Here is a 24486-nt window from a genome sequence, read left to right on the forward strand (position 1 = left end):
ATGCACCAGCCGCCGCCGCCCCCAGCAGCCCCCTGCCCGCGCCCGCCCCGCAGCCGCCCCCCGGAGTCCCCGGGCCATGGCCCGCCGCCGGGCTACTGGCACTGCCCACCCCCACCGCGGCCCCGGCCCGCGGCCCCGGGGGGGGAGCCCGCCGGGACCCGGGGCCGCGGCCAGGACGCGGCCGCCCCCGCCACCTCCCCCTGCGCCCCTTGGAAACTTCTCCCGCTCCCCCTCCTCCTCCTCCTGCTGCTCCGCCCGCGGCCCCTGGAGCCCGAGCCCAGCCCCACTCCAGCAGGTAGGCGGGCTGCGCGGGACGGGGCGCCCGGAGTCCTGGGGAGGGGGGTGGCAGCGCGGGCCGGAGGGCCCGGGGGGGGGGGGGCGCAGCGGTATACAAGTGGGGGGGACAGCAAGCTACAAACAGGGGGCTTCTGGGCGCAGCAAGCTACAAGCGAGGGGCAGCGAGCAGCAAACGGGGAGCTGGAGGTAAGGGGCGGAGAAGGGCAGAGGGTACTGAGGGGCCGAGGGCTTCGGGAAGGGGTCTATGAAGGGCAGGGGCCAGCCCTGTGGCTAGGGAGGCTACAGTCGCCCAGTTTCCAGTGTGCTGGACAGGGATCTGGGCGGGAAGATTGGGGGAGGGGGTGAAGGGTCCCTCAGGAAGGAATCCTGGGAGGGAGTCACCTGGGACCCTTCCCCATGCCCAGGGCCTGGCAGGTGGCCCCCCCCAGTGCCTCAGCGGCAGGGGCGGGTGTGAGTGCGTGTGTGTTGATGCCGCACCGGGGAAAGACACAGACGGAGGGCGCCCGGTGGCGGCGTCAGGCTGGCTCGGGAGAACCGCCACTAATTGCACCCTGCTGATGGGGTAGCCACTGGGGAGATGTGGGGTGGGAGCCCCGAAGCCCGAGACACTTTGCTTGGGCTAAGAGAGGCACCAGGCAATTAGTCAGGGCCGTTGCATAATGCAAAGACCTTCCTCCTTTGTCTGGAGGGAGAGGGAAGTCAGAATCTGAGCCCCAGGTTGGCGAAGAATCCAGCCCCAAGGGGAGGGGAGGGTCCTTGCATGGAGCCCATGACCCGAAAGAAAGGGGAGGACCCCGGCTGGGTAAGCGGCTCCCGTCCTTCACCCAGTACTGCCCATCTGCTCTGTAGGAAGGTAGCTCCCATCTTTTCCTGTGCCCTATCCTTCCAGGCGCTTCCTTCTGGGAAAGTTGAAGTCCCTTTCCCAATGGGAGGGGATGCGGAATGCTAGATCTCTGGGTCAATTTTAAGGGGGACTCTTGTTTCCTTCTGGAGAAGTTGAAGTCCCTTCCATAAGAGGAGGTGGGGATGTTGAGACTGAGAGTAGGGTTTTGGAGTAGATCTAGGGTGGTTCTGCCTCAGTCCTGTTGGGGCTGGAAAAATCAGTTCCTTTTTTACCCCACCAAATTGGGAGGCCTGTGGGGAGCCTTGTCTCTCTTTTCCCCAGTTCCTTTGAAGAACTCCCTTCTCCAGGATGGTCTTTCTCCCCACCACTCCTCTGAGTCACTTGACTCAAGCTAGGTCTCTACTCTCTGCTTTGATTTTTAGAGTGGGAGGTATGCCTGTCCTCTCTGATCCCTTCCGGTGACTCTGGGTCCCGCAGTTGACCTTGAGCAAGCCCCTTTTTTTCTTGGGGGTAAAATGAGGAAGCTGGTCCCTCCCAACTCTCATATCCTGTGTTCTGAGGTCCTTTTCAGCTGTCATGTGGCATTCTAATGTCTTTCCCAGCTCTCGGGATGTATTCTAAGGGCCCTCCCAGCTCTGATATTCTAGTTTCTATGACTAGTTGTTCCCAGGAATTCATTCTAGCCTTATCACTACTTCCCAGGGCTGGTAAACTATATAGGCAGGAGCTACCAGTATGTGGGGGTGGGGTAGGGAGAAAAAACACTTTTCTTTTCTTCCCCCAGTCCCACCTGAGACAGCTACCTCAGGTCTTCCACTTGACAGAAAATCCACCCTCTAATCCTAGACTGCCAGAACCAGAAGGGCACCAAGACATCTCATTCAACCCTCCCCCTATTATTTTACTCAATTAGGAGAGGAGAAAGGACTTACTTAGTATCAGCCATAGAGTGTGACCACAGCTGTCTCCTTTTACCCAGTAGAATGAGGAGAGGGGTTTTTCCTGAAGCATACTTGGTCCATTTGACACTGGGGACATCTGCCAGGGGTCCTTTTGGCCACTCTAGTCAAATGGTGGCCTTAGGAGTCTCCCTGAGCCTGCCCCCCACCCAGGACTCTTCAGAACTTAGGTCAGATAAAATGGGGTGGGGGGAGAAGGCCAGAAACAGCATGGCAGGAGCTCCTACTGGCCCTGGACTGTGTGTCCCGAGGCACTCAGCTGATGAGCCAGATTTCTAAATGGCAGCTTTGTCAACGCATTTCTAGAAGGTCACTTGTTCCCAGCCCTCCAACCCACTGCCCTCCCTTCTTGTTAAACCCCTTTAATAGCCTTCAGCCTCCACAGCCCTGGTGAGAATTCCACCGTGATCCTGCATGTGGATTGAAGGTACAGCATTTGCTGTGTGATAGAGAATCACAGACTCACAGAACGACAGAACTAGAAAAGGCCATTAGGCCATGGGGTTTCAGAGGCAAGAGGGCCCTCAGGCCAGACTCAGAAGACCAGGTGAGCCAAGGGGAATAGAAAAAGACATTCAGTAAATAGGGAAGGAGCCTGTGGTGAACATCAGATTAGGAATCAAGAGAACTGAGCTGCTCCCCCCCAATTTCCCCCACCCTTGCCACTTCAAGGTGTGTGACCTTGAGCACCAGGGCCCTTGTGCTCCCTGAGCCTCAGTTTCCTCATGTGTAAGATGAGGGCCTGAGGCTGCCATTCTTCCGTATCCCTCCCAGCTCTGGTGTTCTAGCAGGTTTTGTCCTTTGTAACAAGTGTTCCTTCCCTCCTCGTGGCTTGCCAGCTTTTTGCTTCGACCTTTCTTTCTCTGGCTTTCTGGTTCCTTTTCCAGGCAAAACAACATCTCTGCCTGTTCACCTTGGGAGTATTTTTAACAGGTCGTTCTGAGACTAGGGAGTGAAGGGATAATTAGCCCTTTGTTTGGCTGTGGGAGCTGGGCAGGCCCACAGTCATCCCTAACACAGGCACCCAGCTTTATAGTTTACAAGGTGCTTCGGCAAAGTGATTTTGAATAATCCAGTATCCTTTTTTGATCCTCACAAGATCTCTGGAAGGTAGGTGGTTCAATTTTGTTATCCTCTTATTACTAAAAAGGGGAAGTGGCTGCCTGTTGTCTCAGGTCCGGGCAGAGTCAGGTCTGGAGCCCATGTCCCCTGACTCCAGCCCCCAGGGTCTTTCACCTATAGAAAGCTGTAGAAGGTGTCTTCTTCCTATTCAAAAGTTTCCTCCACCCTGATCCTCAGGCCCTAGAAAAGAGGCATCTTCTCCCATCCATGTTTGGAGCAGGCAGTCACCCTGATGCCAAGATTTATCCTCCCACACCTTTGCCCTTCTGCTTCCCTGACCCACCCCTGACAGCCTCCCTCTGCCCTGGCACCCCCAACCCCTGCTGATCCAGAGCTCTGTCCCAAACTCCCCTCTTACGAAGGCTGCCCAGATGAACCTTAACCAGTCGTGACAGCATTGACTTGTCAACCCTGAGCTGTTGTAGACTCGGCTGGCATGGTTGTTATTTGTTATGTGGTGACTGTCGCAGGGCCTGAGTAACCTTGGACAGCTAAAATGAAGGTGCTAGGCTAGACAACCTCTCAGTTCTCTCTTAGTTCTGTGGCCTTGATCATATAATCCTCAGTGACTCCTCCTCTTGGGGCCTGTTTCCTCAGGTGTCCAATGGATAATAGATATCTAAGGTCCTGGCTGGTTCCGACCCAAAAGTTCTTTGGTTCTGTGATGGACAGGAAAGTACCATCCCCACTGAGGCCAGTCTAGATAAGTGGTGTGGGTTTACCTTGCAGCAGCAAGCATTAAGTGGAATGTCCCAAGGAAAGGCTTGGAAACCTAAAGCCCATTGCTGGGGAATTGAGGTGAAGCTTGAACACTTTTTTGATGCTCCCTCCTAACCTGCCTATCCTCGGGTCCCTTAGGCTTTCTCTTTTAGGAGCCCGAGTGAGTAATTTTGGGAACCAGAAACTTGTTCCCATATATTAGCCCAACCTGGAAGACACCGAGGAAATTAGCATAAAAGGAATCTGCAAGTTATATCCGAGACTCAGTTTCCTCATGTGTAAAATGTGTCAGGTTAGATGACTTCTAGGATCTCTTTCAGCTCCAAATCCTATGGTCCTTCAGTTCCTACCCTTTGTCCCTGTGTATAGATAATTAGAGGTTAACCTCTTAGAAGTAGACTCACAGGAGTCCAGGAACTTCTGAAACGTATTAAGTTCCATTTCTGAGCAGGAAACCATACAATACCATCTCTGACAGCTGGTCCCTCATCTGCCTGAGCTCTCTACCGATCAGAGGGACCCGTTGCACTGTCAGCTGGCCCTTGTTGCTGACAGATTGTGAGTCATATATGGAGAGTAAAGGGGACCTGGGAGTCAAGAAACCTGACTGTTCACATCCTGGCTCTCACCAGTTGTGTGACCCATGGAAAGGCAAAGCTTTTTCACCCCTTCCAAGCCTCAGCTTCCACATCTGTCAAATGGGGGTGATGGTCCTTTAATCACCTCCCTCCCAGGGCTTATAACACTTAAAGAGTCCTAGAAATAGAAGGTGGAATCACAGGAATATTATTCCATTGAGATTTATGCAAAGGTCATAGGAATAGGTTGGAAAGGGTTGTAGGAATTTTAAAGCTGGACAGAAGCTGGCCCCCAAGCCTGACCAGGAATCCCCTCTGTGGTGTGCCAGACAAGTGGACTGTCTTTGTTCCTGTGCCATCCAATGACAGTGACCCCTGCCCTGCAGCATCAATGGGGCCCTCCTGATCACAGCCTCCCCTTGCTGCCTACAGGTTGGTGTTGACAGTGGGAGGCTGAGCCATGCCGCCTCGAGATCATCCAGCAGCGAGCCCAATCCCTTTGTCCCGAGAGCCATGAACAGCTGCAGGTACAACGGGGGCGTAGGACAACCCCCAGGTGGGCTCGGCTTCTCCGTCCACGAGCCTGAGGGCCAGCCTTTGCAGGCCCTGACTGGTGGGGACCCCAGTCGAAGCTCGGGCCTGGAAGTGGTTGTGTCCAAAGGGGAGCAGGTGCGTGTGTCCCCGGCCAGCCTGCATGACCGAGTGGAAGAGGAGGAGGAGGAGGAAGAAGAAGAGGGAGACCGCTCTCCCCGGAGAGGCCTCAGAAAGACTCAGAATGTCGGCTACCGGCTCGGGCACCGTCGAGTCCTCTTTGAAAAGCGGAAGCGGCTCAGCGACTACGCTCTGATCTTTGGCATGTTCGGCATAGTGGTTATGGTGACTGAGACAGAGCTGTCCTGGGGCGTCTACACCAAGGTACTACCTTCTCTTGTATGACACTCTCCTCAGCAGAGTCTGGTCTCCTAGACTGGCTGATGGGCTCAGCAGGGGCTTCCCCAGATGTTTTCTCCCCTGGTGTTTTCTCAGGCCCCCCTCTCCAGCTCCTGGCTTCTTCCCTTCTCTCTGAACCCCAGAAAAGCTATGGCGTTGGATGGGCCAGAGCAAGGGTCTCCCCCTGGGGCCCACGAGCCCACAGGAGGGCCATGGATCAATGTCAGGGCATCTATAAACTTGGAGGGGGAAAAATGATATCTTTGTTTTCACTGACCTTTAACTGAAATATGGTTAGTTTTTATGGTTTGCCTTTTGGCATGACTTCAGGTTATTACATGAATAAGAAACATGGGTCCAAGTTAAATAACAGACCCCAAGTGGTTACAAGCTGAGAGGTTGGCTTATTTTAAAATTCTTCTGAGAAAGGAGGGGTCCATGCTACAAAAAAGATCAAGAAGCCTTGGGCTAGAGGATGCGGTCAGTGGAAAGATCATGGGGCTCCAGATGAATCAGAGCTCTTGGGTTCAGGCCACTCGTGGTATTTGTTACCTGCGTGACCTTGAGCAAGTCACAACGTCTCTGAGGCCCCTGGGACCTTCCTTCTGAGCAGGCCCTTTGTCCTCAAAGCCAGAGCCTTTTGTGGACGGTATTCCCAGAAGCCTTTTCTACATAAATGAGTGTCTAGGATAGAGCCCCGAGACTGGGAAGAGAGGCTCCAAAGAGGAGAATGCAGAGGAAAGAGGAGGGAGAAGGGAGAGAAGGAACCCAGATGGCCGTTATCAAAGGGGCAAAGGGGTCGTCCTTCAGGATCATGCACTCAGGACCCGTGTCCTCTGGGCCTCCCCCCACCTCTGATTCCCTAGAGGCTGTGTGACCTTAGACCAATCACTTACCCTCTCTGGTTCTCTGCAGCTTCGGGCATCATGAGGAGGATGTCCCTTGCTGACCTCCCAGGCTTTTGCTGGGAGGATGTCTAAGCTCTAACAAAAGCTAAGAAAAGAGACTTGGGAATGGATGGCCATGTAACTCCCAGTGTGACCACGGGCAAACTGTCTCCATCTCCCAGAATCACTTCAGCCATCTGCAGAATGGACATAATACTGACCATGGGGGATGCCCTCTGTTAATCCATTGTTTCACACCCATGCTTTTCCTCAGTTAGCCCTGGGAGATGTGGTTGGTGGAGGTGCCTGGCCCCCCAGGAGGCTGGGTCCTCTGACTGCCAGCTCACTGTGCTTCCAGGCACGTCACCTGGCCTCCCAGGGCACCAGGCCACAAACACATGTTAAGTCTTTACAGGAAGCCCTAAGGGTAGAACGTCCCACTGTCCCAGACTTTTCCATGAAGGATTGTTCCTCTTTCCTCATTGCCCTGCCTTGTTTCTAGATCTGCCTCCAGCCCATTACCAAAAGGAAAAACTGGAGGGCTTTGCTACTGTCTAAGAAAAAGTCCTGGATTTGAGGTCAGGGGTTCTGGGTTCAAATCCTACCTCTTGTAATTAGTCACTGTATGACTTTGGGCAGATTACCTGATGTTTCCCAGTCTTCCTTTCTTCCTCTTTAAAATGAGGGTGTTGCAATTCTTATGTTCTGAAGTTCTTCCTGGCTCTAAATCTACAGTCCTGTTTGAGGTGTGGCCATTTGCCTGACCCCACAACTGTTATGGACCCATTTCTCTCTGTTCCCAGGAATCTTCATATTCATTTACACTAAAATGCCTTATCAGCCTTTCTACTGTCATCCTGCTGGGTCTCATCATCATGTACCACGCCCGGGAGATCCAGGTGAGTGCCCCCTCCAGCCCCACCCCATGGCCATAGAGCTTCCACACCCCAGCAGCATAGCCTTGGAGAAATCCCTCTGCTGGGCCAGTGGAAGCAGAATATAAGCCTGATAAGGCTTCTGCTCCAAGAGGCTCCCAGCCTGGGCTTTCCAAGGGATATATTAGGTTCATTAAACAAACACTGAGTCAGTGCCTACTGTGGACAGGGCCTGTAGATGGAAAGACAAGAATATGTCAATTCTTATTCTCTAGGAGAGTATTTCCTTCTGGGGCAATCAGCATCCCCTCCGAGAGGCAATGAGCAAGTAATTGGAGTAGGGGAAGGGAATGGGAGGAAGGCTCTCTCAAGCCTCTCAAATGAGCGACTGGGACCATATGGTCTCTAGGGCCCTCCCACTTCTTACATCCTGTGTTCTAAGGGTATTCCTAACTCATTCCATATTCTAAGGACCCTATCCCTCTGACATTCCTTGTTCTAAGGTCCCTCCCAGCTCTGACATCCTGTGTTCTAAGGGCCTTCCTAACTCATTCAGTGTTCTAAGGACCTTACCCCTCTGACATTCCTTGTTCTAAGGTCCCTCCCAGCTATGATATTCTGTGTTCTTAAGGGCTCTTTCAGATCTGATATTCTGTGGTTTTTGTTTTTTACATTTAACCTGATTTTATTAATGCTTGCTTTGGGATGGGAATCATTCAGTAAAAAGAAAATACGTCTTACCATATTTAACCTACAATAATGATGCACCTTAACTATGTCCATGCACACAAGTCTAACATTACAATTTTAAAAACCAATAAACAAGCACAAGTAAGACTTCTAGGAGCCTTTTATTATGAAATCTTTCCTAATTTTTCTTTGTAGGTAGATCAAGCACCTCCAAATACAGATTCCTACACCCAGTGGGTGATTTACACAAAATGAACTCTTAAGTAAATTGAGCACAGTGTTCAGAACACACCAACATAACATTCAGCCAGGCAGGCAACAAACCATAGTGCCAAATGGAAGCACTTCATCTGCAAATACATTCAAAAACTAAGTTAACTTTCTATAATTAAATACAGAAAATATACTGATTTGCTAAAATAAATAAAATGTGGTGTAGTAACACTTCCCTCCCCAGAATGCCCACCAGAAAACTGTAAACAATGACTGGCTCTGGGTGAGAAGTTGTACTGGCTGACTGGGTTGCGAAGCACCGTGGAAGATCATGGGTAATGTGGCCTGACTTTGGCCTTCATTGTCAGTACCTGCTGGTCTTGTGTGTTGTAAGAAATGTGTGCAGTACAAAAAACTTAAATACTTAGGAATGAAAAATATTTTAGGGAAAAAAAATAGATTGGGTTTTTTTTCTGAGCAGTTATGCCCAGTTTCACTGTATAAATTTCAAGACGAGACTTTTTTCCATGAAAAACAGATAACGTTCTACTGAGAGGATGTTTTTAGTTGGCTCGGTACGTTTCTTTTGTCTCCTTGCGTTGCATTGTTTTGTGCTGTTCTTTAATGTCATGTGCAAACGACGTGCCAGTTTCAAAGAAAAACTATTTTATATATCAAAAATCATTCTGGATTTTTAAAACCTAGAACTAAAGAAATCCATACTAAAACGACACCACCTGATTCAAGGACAAATTGACTTATACTAGTAATAGAAAGACAAAGCCCGTGACATGAGAAAGAACTGTCTGCTGAGAGTTTTGTTCCAATGTTTCAGAATGCTGCTGTAGGTTTTATCGGGAGTCTGGGCAGGGCAGGTGCCTAGCAGAAGGCCTGGATGTGGCCTGCCTCCATCTAAGGGGCAGCCTATCCAACAGGGGGATGCCTGGAAGCTCGGGAGCCCTCATCACCTTCACTTTCCCCAGGCTCACCCAACTCTCCTGGCTCACTGTCTAGCATTGTGGTGCCTTCCTTCCTGCTAGAGACCATGTCCAAGGACCTGGTATAAGTGTCTTCCTTCTCAGTCGGGTCACCCTTTCTTACTTCTCAACAAACTGCTGTGTGAGAAAACTTTCCTCCCCGCCCCTGACAAGCCGCAATGACGAGAAGATGCCTGCAGATTCCAGCTCAGCCATGCTTGCTGTTCCTTTTTCCCATTTTTCCCTCCTTCCTGACTTTGAGAGCAAACTTTTCTCTTCCAGTGGGGACCCTGAGTTACTCAAGTCATTTAATTTATCAATTAATTCATCAAGTCATTTTATCAATTTAAATTGATTAATTCATCAAGTCATTTAATTTATCAATATCACTAGACTCCTTCGGTAAAGGATTCGAGTGAGGTTCAGGATTCTTCTCCCTTCTCAGCCAATTGCGGTTATGCTTCCTCAGGCTGTTTGAGCTGTAACCAATCCTTGGCTTTCCTTCCCTTTCCCTTTGACTTGCCTTGCTTTTATCAGATTGCTCTTTGATTTGTTCTTGCCAGTTAGAAAGATCTGTATGAGTGTGGGCTCCAAACTAAGTTACATAGGGATAGGATGATAGCCTTACTTTGTAGTTACAAGTATGACTACATTCTAAGCCACGGTACTTATCTTCATGATGTTCTAGAGATGGCCAACAAGGTTCTGTAGAGAAATGGATTGGGTATCAAAGGCAGGATCCTTCAGATACTTTTCATAATCTCCATCCAAATATTTTCAAGGATCCATGTGTACATTTTCTTCATCTGTGACATCAGAAAGAACTTTTGGGTCACTCTGAACTTCAGTATCAAAATTACTGTGTATAGGCCAATCATGGTCTGAAAATTGACACATCCTGTGTCCTAAGGGCCTCTCAAGCTCTGACGTTCCCTGTTCTAAGAGCGCCCCCCCCAACTTTTAAATTCCCCTTTTTTAAGACCCCCCCCCCAAGCTCTGATGTTCCCTGTTCTAAGAGCCCCCCAAGCTCTGACATTCCCAGTTCTAAGAGCTCCTCAAGCTCTGACATTCCCTGTTCTAAGAGCCCCCCACAAGCTCTGACATTCCCTGTTTCAAGGGCCCTCCCAGCTCTGACATTTTCTTTTTTTAAAAAGCACTCATTAATGCTTTTGTACACTTCTCTCACTTCCCTGTGCCCCTTTTCCCTAGTAGAACACTCCCTGGCAAACAAACAGACCAGCCTGTTGCCCGAGTGTGGCTGCCCACTTCTGGTTCTGCATCATAACCCATCACCCTTCTCCCAGGAGGAGAGGCCCCTCTGGGTGTCAGGACTGTTTTCATTGACATTATTTTGGGCCTCTGGGAGATTGTTCTGGTCCTGCCGCCTTGCCCGGCATCACTTCCTCCAAATCTTCCTGTTTCTCTGGATTCCTCACAGTCATCCTTTCTCATCGAGCTCCCCTGGCAGGCTTCGTTCAGCTGTCCCGAGCCCCAGGACCCCTGGCACTTCGCTTCTTTCCTGCCCAGGGAGCGATGCTTCTGGGATGTTTTTGCATATAGGCCTTTCCCACATCTGTGACTTCCTTGGGGTGGATGCCCAGGAGAGGAGCCGCCGGGTCAAAGGGTATGGATGTTGTTTTTGTTGGTACCTCCGGCCCTCCTCTGGCAGTCACTTCCCAGCCCAGCACCTGGATGAGCCCACCCTGGCGACAAAGACAACCCATCAGAACCATCCTTGGGAGAGAATGCTACTCCTGGCCGTGCCCGGCCTTTCACCAGCTGCATTCCATCCATTTGTCAGCATTGGGTCTGGCTTGGAGAGCGGTTTTGTGACTTTAGTACTGTGCACGCTTTTCCCAAATGCTTGCATCATCTTCACAACTCTGCTAGACTTCCCTTCCCTAAAGGTTCTTTCGGCCGTGACATTCTTACCCCAGGGAGCCTTCTTTACTTGGGCAGTGGCCAGAACATTCTGGGCTTAGAGTCTAGAAGACCCGAGTTCAGATCCAGCCTCAGGCTCTAACTAGCAGTGTGACCCTGGGCACGGCATTTAATCTGTCTGCCTCAGTTTCCTCAACTGTAAAATGGGGATCATAGCACCTCCCTCCCGGGGTGGTTGTGAGAAGCCCTTAGCACAATGCCTGGCACACAGTAGGTGTCCGAATGCTTCTCCCCCTCTCCCCCCCCCCCCTCAGGGGCCCGGGCAGCCCCTTCTTCCTCTGTCCCCCAGCACTGAGTCTCTCCCTCCTCCCTTTGCAGCTCTTCATGGTGGACAATGGGGCTGACGACTGGCGCATCGCCATGACGTACGAGCGCATCTTCTTCATTGCGCTGGAGCTGGCCGTGTGCGCGGTGCACCCCGTGCCCGGCCAGTACCTGTTCACCTGGACGGCCCGCCTGGCCTTCACCTACACCACATCAGTGGCGGACGCAGATGTGGACGTCATCCTGTCCATCCCCATGTTCCTGCGCCTCTACCTCATCGGCCGGGTCATGCTTCTCCACAGCAAGCTCTTCACGGACGCCTCGTCCAGAAGCATCGGCGCCCTCAACAAGATCCACTTCGACACCCGCTTCGTCATGAAGACGCTCATGACCATCTGTCCCGGCACCGTGCTGCTTGTCTTCAGCATCTCCTCCTGGATCATCGCCGCCTGGACCGTCCGAGTCTGCGAGAGGTGCGCCCGGTGCCTCGGGGGCTCACAACTCTCCCCCTTCCACCCTTCCAAAGGCACTCTCTTCCCTGGGGGGAGGGGGGTCCTTGTGACCCTGAATTAAGCCCCTCATACCAAAGCTCTGACATCAGCCCTTCCCCACTCACCCAAGGCCCCTATGACCCCAACTCTTCTCCTAATGTAGCCCTGATTGCTCCTTCCCTCGGGGGTCCCTGTGACCCCCCCCCCCCAGCTATTCCCCTCATACTGAGCCTCTCTGGCCTAAGCACTTCCCCACCCACCCAAGGTCCTGGTGATCCCAACTCTTCTCCCCCTCCTATCCTTAGTATGACCTTGACTCTCCCTCCAGAGGTCCCTGTGACTCCCCCTTTCCTACAGGTTCCCCTGGTTGCTCAGTTAGCCTCCCTCATACCAGGCCTTTCTGTTCCCGGCTCCTTTTCTACCCCTTCTATCCTAGGTGAGACTCTGGCTCCTTCCCCCCTGGGCTCCCTGTGTGATTCTCGGCTCTTGTTCTGCCCCTCCAATCTCAGTGAGGCCCCAATTTCCATTTCCCTCTGGGTTCTCTGTGACTTGCCCCCAACTCTGCCATCCTGAGCAGGTCTCTATGCCCACAGCCCTCTTTTCTGCACCATGGAGATTCTGGGGTCCTAGTTCTCTATGTGGGCTCCTCCCTGACCCCTCCCTAACTCTGTGTTCCCTTGGGGCCCTCAGTGACTTTCCCCCAATCCTCCTCTTATCTGAGCCCCTCCGTGACCAAGATCATGTGTCTCTAAGGCCTTCAGGGCTCCCCATCCTAGTACCTCTCTGTTCCTGAGGCCCTCTGTGACCTCTGATCTTCTGGGGCTCCTAGGGTCTCTTATGTCCTGAGTTTGCTGCCCCAGGTTCTCAGTAGAATCAGGGTGTAAGTGATCTCCTTGCCCTGGACCCAGCTCCAACTGTTGCCCCGACTCTTCTTCCCTCTGACACAGGGGAGCTCCCTGCTCTATCCTGCCCCCCTTCCTCATTTCTGATTCCTCTTGACCATCCTCCTAAGCAGCCCCAGGAGCAGAGAAGCTGACACACTGTCACCTGTCCTGTGCCCTTTAGGGCAGAGACCCCCTTTTCTATCTGTTCCCCCAGTGGAGCTCAGCTCAGCGTCAGATCTGAGTGGCTGGAAGCACCAGGTCCAGGTAGCATCATGCTTGCTACCTGGGCCAAGGAGCCTTGTCAACATGGTGGACGGTGTGGGTCTCTGGCTTCCCAGCCCCCTCTCCCCTCTCTCTCCGTCTCCCCAGAGGGTAGGCAGATGCTTCATTTAACCACCTCTCCTCTTCCCTCCTCTTGCTCCGTCATCTGGTAGGGAAAAAATGTGAGTTGGCCTCCCTGGCACCGAGATGTTCTGCTCCCCCCCCCTTCCCTGACTCATGCCCGTCAGAATTTATGATTAGCTGCTATGACTGGAGGAGGGTGGGCTAAGGGAGGGGGCAGGTGGGGAGAGGCTCCCTGAGGGAGGCAGTGAGGCCAGGGAGTGTGAACCTTGAAAGGTTGGAACCAATACCCTGGGAGATGTGTCCAGGACCCAGGTCCTGCCACAGACCAACTCCAGTGGGATCTCTCAGGTATCAGCCCATCTTCCACCTCCTTTCTGTTCTCACCTGTGTTATGGGAGTATCATTTCTCCAACCTGAGCTTGAGAGGTAGAAGGGAGCCCTGGAGTCAGGCTGCTCTCCAGCCCCTCAGAGCCAGCCACCTCCTGTCTTCTTCCTGGCCCTGGTCAGGAATGTTACCTTAGTGCTGGAGAAAGACCTAAGACCAGTACACAGACCCTCCTGCCTTGCCCTGCCCTGCCCTGTCCTGCCAAGGGTCCCACATTCCCCTGGTAAGGTGAAGCTTATCTATCCATTCCTGCCCACATAACTTCAAGTCTAGGTGAGGACGTAAGACTTGGCAGGGAGGGGGACCCAATGATTCAGATTCAAGGCAGGGTGGGATTGGCCAGCGTCCCAGGGAGAGGCTGCCTCATGCTGCCTTTGGAGTCAGGAGAGCCTCGCTCTGCCACATACTGGGTATCTTGGGGTCGCATCTGTAAAATGAAGGGGCTGAGCAGGATGGTTTTTGAGGCCCCACCCTGCTCCAAATTGATGCCCCTGTGACTTCATAGAAGGGCATCCTAAAGCTTTAGGATTCTGGCTCCAAGCGGGAAAGGCATTTCCTAGAAGTTCTAGTCTATCTTCTAAGGACGGGAATACCCCTGCAGTGGGTGTCCAGCCTTTGCTTGCATATCTCTGGGGCTGGGCAGCTCTCTACCTCCCTAGGTGCCTCAGCGCATGATGGAGTAGCCCTGGCAGTGAGAGAGGCCTCCCTGTAACCAGCCCACACAAGTTCTGGTGCTGCTCTCTGGAATCACACGAGAGCAAGTTTCTTCTGCTTGCCCCATGGCGGCAGAGCAGACTCGAAGTGACATCTTCCCTAACTTAGCTCTAGGCTCCAAGAGAGAAGTGTGAGCGTGGGGGAGGCAGGGCTTCCAGCTGGGCCCTGAGGGATGTGCAGGGAGCTTCAGAGGGGACAGGGACCTCCTGCAGCTGTGCTCTTGGGGCTCAGGGACCTTCCCAGAGCCTCTTACCCTCCCCTCTGCCTCCAGCCCCTGCCACACTCACAGCCTCCTTCCCTGAGCCATGGTCTGAGGAAAGGCTTACTGATAATCAGAGTGGTCCCATAGTGGCCTGGGCTGCCTCCAGAGATGACGGCTCTTGGCTGGGGCAGAAACTGCCCTAGAGTGGACATCAGATGCTCTCGAGGGGTTGCCTGCTCAGGGAGGGCTTGGGCAGTTCGCTCCCTAAGGTGTGTCCCACACCCAGAGCTTTTCTCTCAGGAGCCCATGTCCCCTGCCCTGAGGAGCAGCATGTCCTCCTCAGGCTCACAGGTCAGGAGGGCCCTGACTCTGGTATGATGAGGCCTTTACTAGCCTTAGCCTTCTGCAGCCTTTGGAGGTGGAGCAGGATCAAAGGCCCCTAGGCTGGACCCCCTAGCCCAAGCCCAGGCTGCCTGCTCAGCCCAGGGCAGAGCCAAACCCTCAGGTCCTGGAGCAGGTCCCAGCACTCACTGCCACCCTATCTCTGAGGTTCCAAGCTACTCCCTTCAAGGGTCACTTCTTGCCTCAGCCTCCCTGATCCCCAAGGACCCCTGAAGAAGGGGCAAGGAGCCTGGGGAATGCATGTGTGTTGGGGAGAAGCGGCCAATCCTAAATTCTTAGCCCAGCTTGCTTAAAGCTGCCTGTATCTCCTCTGTGGATGTGTCCCTCTGGCCACGTGCCCCCTGCCCTGCCCCGCATGACCCCTCGTCTGTCCCTTCCTGAGGGGCTTTCTTGGCACTCAAAGTGTCTTCAGCCACCTCAGCCCCTTTTGGGGTGCCCTACCAGAGGGGAGCAGTCAGGGGTTGGTCAGGATTGGGAGGAGGGGTCTGGGATAACCCAAGACTTTGGGAGAGAGTCTTTGCTTGATATTGTGACTGCTCTCTGACTTCCGGGGCCCCAGTGAGGGGTGGAGAGGGGAAGGACTTTCCAGAAGGCCAGGAGCTCTCACTCAGCCCCTCATTGTCACATTTCTACTGGGGTCCTGTGGCCACCTTTGAGGGTGAGGGGGAAGGAACAGTCTGCTTGAACCCAGGGTAGACCCTGGCAATGACCTCCCTGTCTTCAGCCACTGTAACCTAATACCCATAGGCTATTACTCTGAGATTCCTGGGTCAGTTCTCTGCCTCCTTTCCCCCCCTGACCTCTCCCCATACACACACACACACACACACACATACATGTACATATACATACATATCCCAGGCTTTCTTCTGTCTCCTCCTCCCTCAAAGTAGGCTAGGCATCAGGAGAACCAGGTTCTGGCCACTATTCTGCCACTGACTGTATGATGTGAATAAGTCATTTCCCTTCTTGGAACGTCCATAAAATGGGGGTGATGTTCCCTGTCCTTCATCCCTCTCATCAGAGGGCAAAGGAACGTTCAGACATAACCAACAGTCTGAAGACTACCTCAGGCCTGTCCCCTGCCCCTCCCACCTGGTTGGGAGAAATCCTCCCCCACCTCCTCCTGTTTCTGGTCCTTCCTTGTGGCTTTCCCACTGGCCAGGAAAGCACTTCCTCATGTCTGGCCTGAATCTCCTCCTGTCCCCTGCTGCAGCTTAGGGTGCCTGCTGCCATCACCACCGCCGCCACTGTGTCTCTTGCTGACTGTGTGTGTCTCACTTTGTCTTTTGGCTGTGTGTTTCAGTCTTTTTCTGCCTCCTGGGCAGGGGCAGGGGGCCAGTGAAAGCCCCCTCCCAGCTCAGTGGGAAGTGTGGGGGGCAGGGGAGGACTGAATTCCTAGGGGCTGAAAGGGAGCTCTGGGCCCCCCTAAAATCTTCTTGTGTTCTCAAAGTTCACCCCAGGTCAGACTCAGCCCTTTCTGCTTGGTGGGCCTCCTCTGGGCTACCTCAGAGCCAACACCCCTCCATGCCTAGAGTTCCTGTTTTGGCAGCTGACTGGGCAGGAAGAAGCTGCCCTGCCTTTGCCCTGACCTCACCTTGCCTTCCTCTAGGTACCATGACAAACAGGAGGTGACCAGCAGCTTCTTGGGGGCCATGTGGCTGATCTCCATCACCTTTCTGTCCATTGGCTATGGGGACATGGTGCCCCACACCTACTGTGGGAAGGGTGTGTGCCTCCTCACTGGCATCATGGTAAGAGGGCCCTGGCCCAGGAGGGGAGAAGATGTGGTGTCCCTGCTGTGGGACCCTGAGGGGGGACCACTTGCTCCACACCGCTTCCGTCAGTATGGGCAGGGATGGCAGAAGGTCAGACTGGGCCCTGGGGCTAACCCAGGAAGGCTTTCTAGCATTGGGGGATGAGAGGTCTGGGGTGCTCGTCCCCACCCGGCCACTGCCTTACCCCAGTCCTCCTCCCAGGGCGCTGGCTGCACAGCCCTGGTGGTGGCTGTGGTGGCTCGGAAGCTGGAGCTCACCAAGGCAGAGAAGCACGTCCACAACTTCATGATGGACACTCAGCTCACCAAGCGGGTGAGTGTCCCTCTGCCCCTGCCAGGTGTGCCCGTGTGTGCAGAGGCCTCGCCCTCGGGCTGCAGCTGCCCCTCTGCCCCTGCCAGGTGTGCCCGTGTGTGCAGAGGCCTTGCCCTCGGGCTGTAGCTGCCCTTGGGCTCGCATGCCCACGAGCAGAGATGAGTCTCTGTGCCCTCGTCTGTTGTTGGAAGTCTCCAACTGAAGATCCCTAGAGGAGGGGCTGCAGGGGGGGAAGGGCCACACATGGGCACCAGGATCCCAGAGAGGTGCCCTCGTGCCTACGCACCCTGGGGCCTGGCTGATTGTCACTTTCTTGTGCCCCTCGCCCCGGCCAGGTCAAAAATGCTGCCGCCAACGTACTCAGGGAAACGTGGCTCATTTACAAACACACCAAGCTGGTGAGGAAGCCCGACCATGCCCGAGTTCGGAAACACCAGCGTAAGTTCCTTCAGGCCATCCATCAGTAAGTGCAACACCTTTCCCTGCTTCTGTGTCCTGGTCTGTCCTTCCCCTCCTGAGTCCACACCACTGCCCCAGCTGGCTGGCCAGCCCAGCAGCGCCCCCTCCAGCCGCCAGCCCTAAAAGTACCTCCTGGTCACCTGGGCTCAGGGCCTTCTCTCCCCTCCTCAGTGGCCATCTTGGGGCCCCAGCTTTGCCGTCCTATGGTAGCTTGAAGTCTGGGGGGCATCAGACAGCACAGGGGAGATGGGATCCGCTACCAGCAGGCAGCACTTTCCCATTGGGAGCTCTGCTGGGATTAGAGGTTGAGCTTCTGACCAAGGACACCACTCACATTAATCCAACACATTTAATGTGGGTGAGGCCCTGGACACATGCCTGCCATTTAAATTCTAAGTGAGTCCTTGAGTAACATGGTGCCTTGTGATGTAAAAATGTTCACTGACCTGTAGGTGCCTACTGTATGGCAGGCATTGTGTGGTGGGCACAGGAGATGGCAGGAAAAGCGGGACTGGGACATTGCATGTGAGGGAGTGACACTGGTCGGCCAGGAGGGGTCACCTGAGTCATGTTGGAAAGGCTATTCTGGTGTCACAGGAAGCACGTAGGGGCCTTAGACAGCATCTGGTTCACAACCTTCATTTTACAGATGAGGGAAGACTGAGACCCAGAAAGGGAGAAGGATTTGACCAGGGTGATACCGAGTCTGGCAGAGCCATGTCTAGCACCCAGCTCTCCTGGCTTCCAGGCCAGGCCATTTCCTTGACCACATGCTAGACCACAAAGGTTCTTGAATAGCAGACTAAGAAGTGGAGACATTCTCCTCTGGGAAGTGTCAGTAGGGCTGGGGCGTAACCAGAGCTGCATTTTGGAATGGGGGCTCTGGCAGCTGGTCTTAGAGAGGAGAGAGAAGGGGAGGCTGGTTAGAAGGCTGGTAATATGGTGGTCCCAGCTAGAGGGGATGAGGCTGTGGGCCTTGCCAGAGGCTGTGGGGGTGGAAAAGAAGGGAGCTGCCAAGAGAGATGCCTCGAAGGAGGTTTTTTTGGCTTTGGCCTTGGAGAGAAGGGGCTAAGTGTGAGCTGTGTCAGTTTGGAGCACAGAGGGTCACCAGGAGAGATGGGGGGTCTGGAAAGGCAGTTGCCCCATTAGAGGAAGAGGGAGGACAAGCTTGCCTTGACATGATGAGTTCCATCTGGCAAAGGCAGTTAGAGATGTTGGGTAGGCCCTTGAGCTGGGGTGGTCAGAGTGGGGAGGGGGGTGAGTCTCCTAGGGCCTAGAGGAGCCCACAGGCCAAGGTCTGAGGCAGCCACCAGGAGAAAGCAGCCTTGGAGGCAGAGCAGGGGGAGGGCTTGGGGCTGGGCATGGGAGTAAGTGTTAGGCTGCACCTTAGCTTGGCTGCCTTCCTGGCTGCCCAGCCTGGGCAGGGCAAACCTAAAGCCACCTCTTCCTCACTGTTTGGCCAGGTGCTTCACCAGTTGTTGATATTAGGGCTGACTGAAAGTTAATTTTATCCCTACACATAATTAGAAGAATAAATTTGCTGCACAAAATGAGTGTGATGGAGGGTCAGGCTTGGAGTCCGAAGGCCAGATCTCAGAGGCTGGCTGGGGCAGTCACAGCCTCACTGTCTCATCTGGAAAATGGGGAGGTTAGCGCTCATCCCGTCCACCTCCAGGGGTTGCTCCCAGGGAAACACACTGTGGACGTTAGGCTGTTGGAATGTTAGGGAGAGCTGGGACTGTGTTCCGAGGATGAATTTGAGTGCACTGCGCCTGTATTTTTAAGGAGGCAGCTGAAGCCAGCCCAGCCACTGGGGCCCAGAATGAGAATGCAGCATAGCCCTCCCAGCCCGGGAAGGGGCCAGGAGCCGGTGTGGGAGAGGCATCACGGGGCTGGAGAGAAGGGGGTTTGGGTTCCATCCAGCTCTGCCCAGGCCTGGCCTCGGGATCCCAGTCAGGCTCCTTTACCCTCTCTAGCACTCTGCCTTGCCCATGAGTTGCGGGTAGGTCATTGGAACATTTATTCATCACTGGGGGCACTGTAACACCATCCCTGCCCTCAGGGAGCTCCCACTCTAATGGGAGAGACCACATGGGTGTATTGAACCGCCCTAGCAGCTGCATGCAGAATAGATGGACAGTAACCTTAGAGAGTTAGCAGGCCAGACAGTGAGGGGGCATAGAGTTGAAGTCAGGAAGACCTGAGTTCAAATTCTGCCCCAGCCACCCTCAGCTTGTGTCACTGGGCAGGTCACTTAACCTCTCAGCCTCAGTTTCCTCATCTGTAAAATAGGGATATTTTACAGTAATAGCACCTGGCCCCTGGTTGTTGTGAGGATCAAATGACAATGTTTGTAAAACACTGTGCAGACCTTTTTGGAGGATCTCCCCCAGGAAGGCTCCCCCAGAGGGGGTGGGGTTTCAGCGGAGTCTTGAAGGAAGGCAGCAGCTTCCTCACTGGCGTCCCTCACACTGATGAAGTAACGTGTTCTCACGGGGTGGGTGCATATATGTACTGGTTAACACTGAGGGCACATTTTCATTTGCTGCCAAGAAAACCTTCCACCCTCTTCCGGCTGTTCCCAGAGGACCCCTCATTGGGGATGGAGCAGCCGTGGGCCCTGCCGGCCCAGGAGGAGCCCTGGGCACTGACAGTCTGAACTGAGAGCAAGCAGGGTCCCCAGGGAGGACGCTTGTGCACTCCAGCCATCACTCACTCCCATCCTGTGAGTCAGAGAGCCCCTGTCTGATGTCCATCTTACAGATGGGGAAACTGGGAGGGCTAATGAATGGTCTGCCTACCTTGGGTCAGAACTCCCAGATGATGGAGCTGGGATGTGAACGTGGGTCTCCCAGCTCCAAGGCCAGCGTTCATCCCTCACCCCTGTGTTTTCATTCATTCAGCAGGCCTGGGTTAGGCACCTGCCATGTTCTAGACATTGCTGATAAAGGGACAGTGAGGAGACACTCCTTGCCCATCACAGCAGACCCAGAACTGGCCAGGAAGGACCCCAGCAGTCCTGGGGGACATCCCTTCCTCCCATTTGTGGGGGAGCACGGATTGGATAATGGGAGTGAGAACTGAGTCCTAGAGAGGGTCTGGGACTTGCCCAAGGTCATGCTGCAGGTGAGAAACGGTCTGCAAGAGACCCAGAGACCTGTCCCACACTGCCTCCTTGTGGCACAAAACACTTGATAGTTTTTTAAAAGTTAATTTGGTGTTTTTTCCTGTATTGTTCTGAGGAAACATTTATAGAAAGCTTTAAAGTTAGCTCAGACTATGGTTAGGTGACAAGCATTGATTAAGCACTTACTTTGTGCTTTCCTGGCACCATTCTGGGGTCACAAAGAGGGAGCGATGCGGCCCCTGCCCTCAGGAAGCTAAGAGTCTAATAGAGCCCCTATGCCAAGCACTCTGTGTGTACAAAATATGGACAGAGTAAGCAGAGGCTAATCTCTGAGGGAAGGACCAGTGAGGCAGGGGAACCACAAAAGAGACGAGAAGGAGCCATCAGGCCGGAGAGCCAGTAGGGAGGAGTGCCCTGACGGCCGAGAGATGAGAATCTGCAGGAAAAGCCGGTGATTGGCAGTGTCAGAGGCCTCATTTAGAGAGGTCAGGGAAGATGAGGTCTGAGAGAAGACCATTCGATTTGGCCATTAAGAGATAATTGGCAATTTTAGGGACATTTTGGTCACATGGTGAGGTTGGAAACCAGCTTGCAGAGGCCATCGGATGGCCTGACGAGAGCTGGAGACGCCAAGCAGTCTGGCCAGGAAGGGGAGGAGAAGTAGAGGGTGGTAGCCGGCAGGGAAGGTGGGAGGTTGGGAAGGTTGGGGAAGACGCAGTCTGTATTCAGGGAGAGATGGAAGCCTAGAGACACTCTGTTAGAGAAGGGCCACCTCTTCACAAGAGGGGGTGAAAGAAGAGACAGAGGAGGAAGGCGTGTGAGTGACAGGAGATGTGGCGGAGGGAGGAGAGGGCGCTCTGGGCCTTCAGTGAAGCACCTCGGCTGAGGGAGGGCTTGGAATCACTGGTGTGCTGAGAGGGAAGGTAGGAGGGCAGTGTGAGGGCCTCACTGAAATGATGGCACAGAAACTGGTGGCGGGCCTAGCCCCCTCAGGTTTCATGCCTTCTCCAGCTCCACTCTACAGCCCATGAAGAGGAGGGAAGGGGACAGATTGGGCAGGGGCAGGGAGTGATCCGAGGCTGGGTGGATGAGCAGTAGGACATGGAGCACAGAGTGCAGGGAAGTGAGCTGATTCACCGAGGGCCAGAGGGCAGGAAGGACAATGGACTCAGTGCAGGGGCCGTAGCCCTGGGGAGAGGCTGAGGGGTGGAGGGCTGAGAGGTCACAGTGAGGAGGAAGAAGGCTGAGGAATCATGAGGCAGGAAAAGTGAGATGGTAAGAGGTTAGGGCCAGGTGAAGGTGTTTTGGAGTGCATGGTCGGCAAAGTCTGGCCCTTCTGGGTAGTGGCAAGATCTGGGGTCTGGCCATCTCTGAAGATAGTGGAGTTGGGCTGGAGAAGATGGCGGCCCTGGGAAGTCAGATGTTAGAGGGGTATGGGTATGTATGCTAATGGCTCCTCCAATGAGGACGGCAGGTGGAGTGGACAGAAAGATAATCTTTCTCAAAGTGTCTTAAGTTCATGATGTAAATGAGTTGGTGACAGAGCTGAGAATAGACCTGGGGCCTTCTAACCCTCGCATCTCCCTGTTGAGGTCTTGCTTAGTCTCATTGGAGCACAGCTAGATGCTCTGGGGCCCTGCTGGCTGCAGCTGGGATTCGAGGGAGCCCAGATAGGAGGCAGAATTGCCCCCAGTCTGTGTACACCATGAACAGGAGACAAGTAGATGCAGGAGCTGGGCGTGTGAGCAGGTGGGAGGGAAGCTGAGCCTGCTGGTGCCTTCCCAAAGCAGTGCATCGAAAGCCACAGGTGGCATGGGCTGTAGTTGTCAGTGTTCAGCATGAGAGCCTTGGGGACACCTGTTTCTTTTAACCCCAACACTGTGAGAGTTGCAGGGGAGGGAGGCCAGGGACATGGGCCCCCATTGTGGAATGATGGGGGTGGCAAGGACTCTAGGATGCCTACAGCCCATAGGTCTGTCTCCCCCACTGGGTTTGAGGACAGTGGTTGGAGCCCCAGACTGGTCAGTTTTTTTGGGGGGGGGGCATGGGATTATAGATGGTCTGCCAGGCCCTGTCCAGGACACCACCAGCCTGACCTTTTTGTCCATATTCTTCTACTGGGTGAGAGCCCCAGCTGAGCTGGGGGCTCAGGGCTAGACTCTGCACTGGGAAGGCAAGTGCCATCCCCTGCTGGCCATCCCCTTTCCTCCTCTCTGATGGGGTGGGCGTCTGAAGATTCCAGATTGGGAGGCATCTGTTCAGAGATGCTAGCTGGTTTTGTAGATTCTTGAAAAGGGTCCCCAGGGCTAGCCCAGCTTGGGCCTGTCCCTTCTGGGGTGTCATGGTGGGGAGGCGGGCAGAGCTCGTGGGCACCGTGCTTGGGGCAGGCGCTGATTAAAATCTGCACTGTGATTTCTTTGCTCTGCTTGCCCCACCAGGGCTCAGAAGTAAGTCCCACCCCCACCCACTGGGGGTCAGTTGCTTGACCACTACCTGCATGGTTCTGCATCAGGGGAGGGACAGGGGAAGACATGATTCAGCCCACCTTTGGCCATGAGAACCACAGGGCAGCCCCTTCTTCCCCCTCCCCATCCCTTACCCCAAGGATAGGGCCCAGGACCTAGAGACCAAGCTGGTCCGCATGGGCCTCCTGGGGTGATGGATGGGCAGAGGGTGTCACGAGGCCACCACCCATCTGCAGTGGGGTCCAGGGCATTTGCTCAGGACTCTGTGCCGGGCAGCTTCTGCCCTGGGGCTGGTCTAGGACAGAAGGGGCTCAGTGGCATAGCCAGACACCATCACCTTGTCCCTTAGACATCTGGACATCACCTCCACCGGCCTGGCTTTGGGTTCCAGGTGCTACCTCTTTGGGAGGAGGGAGGGAAGGGAGGAAGCCCCCAAGCCATGCACTCCCTCACTGTTCAGTCGCCATGCCCCGCACCATGATGCCAGCTTCGTTTCTGACTCCGGGTGGAACACAGCTAGGAGCGGAAAGAGTGGAGGAAATGAGGGGGCCCGGGGGGACTGCCCCCGAAACCCTCCATTGCTCTACAGGCTACCCCCTCCCACCTCATTCTCCTGCTGCATGTCCTGTGAGGTGGACTCCCCGGGGCTGGAGGGGAAGGGAAGGGTGGGACGCCTGCATGGAGGAGATGAGGCCCCCGGGGCCACCCCCAGCTCTGGCTCTGAGTCTTACCTCCTTGTCCTTCTCCACCCACCCCGCCCTCCATGTCTCCATAGGCTGAGGAGTGTGAAGATGGAACAGAGAAAGCTGAGTGACCAGGCTAACACACTGGTGGACTTGGCTAAGGTGAGGTGGGCACTGCCCACGCCTGGCCTGGGTGGGAGGAGGGCCCAGCGTGCTGGGAGGGAGACTCACTCGTTTTTATACCTTCTGTAGGAAGGAATCCTGCACTTGGGGGGGGGGGGCAGAGGGACTCTTCTTCCCCCAGAAGGTCTTTCCAGTTCTAGAATTCTGTGGCTTCCAAGGTCCAGGGTTTTATGAGTAACTGAGTGCCAGTCAGCTTCTGAACTGTGGACGAGGCCCTGTGCCCAATCCTGGCAGCCTCCAAAACACTGAGGCCTGAAAGCCAGAGATGGACCTCAGATAGCAGGGCTAGTGGGCATCCAGAACCAGGCCTTAACCTTCCCAGCCAGGAGGCCTGGAGTCAGGGCCTAATGTCATTGCCTGTCCTCCTCAGACCCAGAACGTTATGTATGACATGGTGGCTGAACTCCAAGGGCGCAGCGAGGACCTGGAGAAGCGAATCACGGCCCTGGAGGCCAAGCTGGACACTCTGGGGGCCACCCTGCAGGCTCTGCCTGGCCTCATCACCCAAGCCATCCGCCAGGTGCCGGCCATGGCTGGGGACGTGGGCGCTGGGCCCTCCCTGCGCCGGCGCCTGGCCCCACCGCCGGCCCCAGACAGCGGGTGAGCCTGGGGCAGCTGGGCAGGGAGACTTAACTCGGACCTTTTACGTTTAGCCATTGTGTGGCTGATCTCATTTGCTTTTTCTGTAAAGCCCTGTACAGTTATCTCTCTTGGAGTTCAAGATGCTGGAGTGGAACCCGGCCTACTTCAGCTGGGGCC

At 54.4% G+C, this 24486-nt stretch overlaps 1 protein-coding gene across 1 annotated transcript; it reads left to right on the plus strand.

Annotated features, from left to right (window-relative positions):
- KCNN1 (potassium calcium-activated channel subfamily N member 1) lies at positions 1 to 24486 on the plus strand. Its single transcript, XM_069105655.1, is given in 10 exon segments — positions 1 to 138; positions 140 to 295; positions 4953 to 5435; positions 7141 to 7236; positions 11352 to 11770; positions 16333 to 16474; positions 16700 to 16810; positions 17146 to 17273; positions 23637 to 23706; positions 24098 to 24486. Coding segments are annotated over 10 exon segments (1977 nt in total). The 3' UTR covers positions 24332 to 24486.

The sequence above is a fragment of the Petaurus breviceps genome, unplaced genomic scaffold (assembly GCF_028583685.1).
Source record: "Petaurus breviceps papuanus isolate PSGF00001 unplaced genomic scaffold, PetGlider_PUasm1.0 103, whole genome shotgun sequence".
NCBI classification, from domain to species: domain Eukaryota; kingdom Metazoa; phylum Chordata; class Mammalia; order Diprotodontia; family Petauridae; genus Petaurus; species Petaurus breviceps.